This window comes from Etheostoma spectabile, chromosome 13 (assembly GCF_008692095.1).
Source record: "Etheostoma spectabile isolate EspeVRDwgs_2016 chromosome 13, UIUC_Espe_1.0, whole genome shotgun sequence".
Taxonomy (NCBI): Eukaryota; Metazoa; Chordata; class Actinopteri; order Perciformes; family Percidae; genus Etheostoma; species Etheostoma spectabile.
The window spans coordinates 26384274-26387260 of NC_045745.1; the positions used below are offsets into that span (position 1 = coordinate 26384274).

The 2987-nt window shown below is 36.1% G+C and overlaps 1 protein-coding gene across 12 annotated transcripts in view; it reads left to right on the forward strand.

Annotated features, from left to right (window-relative positions):
• The window catches only part of phldb1a (pleckstrin homology-like domain, family B, member 1a), a 29835-nt gene extending 27300 nt beyond the window's left edge, over positions 1-2535 (forward strand). For 8 of the 12 annotated variants that reach the window (XM_032534461.1, XM_032534466.1, XM_032534469.1 and 5 more), the window contains 2 exons: positions 872-957; positions 1549-2535. In XM_032534461.1, the coding sequence (XP_032390352.1) occupies positions 872-957; positions 1549-1689 (227 nt within the window). In that variant the 3' untranslated portion in view covers positions 1690-2535. The remainder of the gene's footprint in view (positions 1-871; positions 958-1548) is intronic. The other 4 variants (XM_032534463.1, XM_032534465.1, XM_032534464.1 and 1 more) reach the window with 1 other exon arrangement.
• Positions 2536-2987: the final 452 nt, after the last annotated feature.

Consider the following 2987-nt stretch of genomic DNA (forward strand, 5'->3'; position numbering starts at 1 on the left):
AAAAAAAAGAGTTCACACCTTTCTGCTTTACAGCTGTTTTTTCTGTCTGATTTCTCCATCCAGGTTTAAGTTAGTGTTCCTTTTTTTTTTACACATAAACTACTTTTATGGCAGGATTTTATCTTTCGTGGAACTAACAAGTAAAGGAAACAAGAAACTAATAATAAACATGACATGACATAAATGTCCTCTTTAAAGTAATCTAGTTAAGTCACAACAAACAATCCTCATCCAATCATATATACCTGTGATTCCCTACTGAATTGCTCCGACCTGCGAGTTGTTGTCATTCAAATCATCACAGCTATGGAGGCAGAAGGAAATTTGGAAGTAAAAATGTTTTGCTTAAGCAGTATATTAAAAACAGATAATGGCAAATCACACATTTTCTTATGTTTTACATTCTGCTGGGACCAGCCATGTCATTACAAAACACCTTATCTATTAGGTCTTTTTGTCAAAGAAAATGCAGAAAATACAAACGTATTATCTGCATTTTCTTTGACAAAAAATGTATTTTTTGTGCCTGGTTTCTTATTTCTTTTTCTGAAACATTTACTTTTAAATGGATAGTTAAGTGGCGTAAGTAAATGTGCAATTTAATTTATTTGTTGGCTGAACTAACATTGAGAAGCTCATGTTTTGAGATAGAAAATCTTTTACATAATATAGGAAAAAGAAATAATTTATGACCCTCTACCAATTTTACTTCTCCACAGGTGTGTAAGAAATATTTGTTGAAAAATGAAAATGTATCCTCACTGGCTGAACTGCTCTGTCTAGTGTCTACTGCTTGGGCTGGCAGAGGTCTTGCATCAGTACAAGGCGTAATGTAATGTATCTTAACATGTTTTTTTGTTTTTTTTCTCAGACAAGCATGAGACCAAGCTGAAAGGGCTCATTTACTTTCAGGCGATTGAGGAGGTTTATTACGATCACCTTCGCATTGCCACCAAGGTACCAAACACTATATTTCCCCCCCCATCGCATACAGTTCAGAACTTCATCTGGGATTTTTTTATAATGTTTTTGCATGGATGTTTATCATTTTTATATTCATCAGTAGACATATAGTGGAATAAAATATGAAGGGTTTAATTCAAAAATGCTACAGATTCTCAAATATTAGAATAAAGCTAGATTTCATTGTGAAAGTATTGTCAGAAGCTTGGCTGTTTGTGAGCAGCAATTAAACATGTATACTACTTAAAAAAATATAGTTATGAAACTACGTAATTTAAATGTCCTGCTGCCAAATTGGGTGTCTGTGTTACATAAAAATGGGAATATTTTCAATAGGGTGCTATTTTTAGATGGAAAGATCCCTATTAGACTGGATTAAGTTGATTTGAATTCAGTTGGGGTGCATGATGTATGATGCGTGCTACAGGCAATGAAAAGGTTGAAACAGACTATATGTAACACATTTGAATTGTGAGCACATGCTGTGATATATTCTGTTGTTCTGACAAATGTCTCTGAGGAAAAAGATGCAACAGGTGCAGTTTACAGTCTAAACAGTCCCCCCCTCTTCCTGTGATCCTCCAGAGCCCCAACCCATCTTTGACCTTCTGTGTGAAAACCCACGACCGCCTCTACTACATGGTGGCCCCCTCCCCGGAGGCCATGAGGATCTGGATGGATGTCATAGTAACGGGCGCTGAGGGCTACACACAGTTCCTGAGTTGAGGGACCACTGGGTGACAGATTGGGAGGATGACAGGGACTGAGCCAGCGACCCAGACACCTGCTGCCTGCCACAGCTGAAATACAGGACGCATGGCCTGATGGGGTGGAACGGATGGACATCTGAAGAGATGAATCGTCTGGGGTTCTCATAAAAAGCCTGATGCCTACGAGCAAATGAGGGCTTTCTAAAGACAGACGTTTGAAAGAATTTCTGAGTTGTATTTATCTTTCAGCCGCTGTGAGAAGGAAAATAGTTAGAGCAACCTGTCCGTGGCTCTCTGACGGGAGCTCTTAATTAGATCCGTCCCCTTCTGTTACCAAAATGTATTAAAAATATCATTTTTTTGAGGTTTAATGGGGAACACTTCTTACTTCATATAAGCTCAAACTGTTTCCACCTCTGAGGCCGATCTATGCATGCAGCGTTATCACTCTAACAATGCCTTTTTTCCCCCTCTTTTTGATACATTTGTACTTTTTCCTCTTGAGTGGAACTGTTCTCAGATGAAAAAAGAATCTCTTGATTCTCCAGAACTAAGACGTGAACAAATTTTACGAGCAAATATTCTAAAAAATGTTTTTTAAAAAGAGTCCTATGTTACTTATTCTATTAAACATTACTTGGTGCCAAATACTTCTAACATGTAATGTCAGATATTTTAAATACAAATGTTAATACCTATATAATGTTTTATTCAGGCATAAAACACAGCATTAACCTGTCTGTATTTTACATAAATATGTCAAAGAAAACTTTATTAGCATTTTAACAAAAGTCATAAATTATAGTCCTATAGTAATATTGTTCCTGGTACCATGTATATGTAATAAATAAAAATATATGATACATGTGATGTTTGTTTGTCTGATAAACAAGTGTGTTGCTGACAAATTGGTTAAACTGAGGACATGCAGTTACTCACTTCTTGCTTCCTTAATTAGTGTTTATTGCAAACAAGTCATTAATTACCATCTTTCTTTGAATAATCTCATACGCCCTAATGAGCTGCTAGCATTCACATTTAAATGAGAGCACACACTAGGTGTTTAAGACACTGCAGCGTCTCTATTTACATAAGAACAGTCATGTGGTTGTATTACTTAATTGCCTCTTTAACTGATTATCTACAGAAGTTGCTCTGGACGTTGAAAACATATGCCTCATATATCTATTTCTGGCACAGTGTAATTATTATATGGCTCGCCCTATTACAGGTAGGCCACTTAAAAATATGAAGTGAAATTTACATGCAACTTAACATGCATGATTCAACATCGAGAAATTTGAAATCATGTAA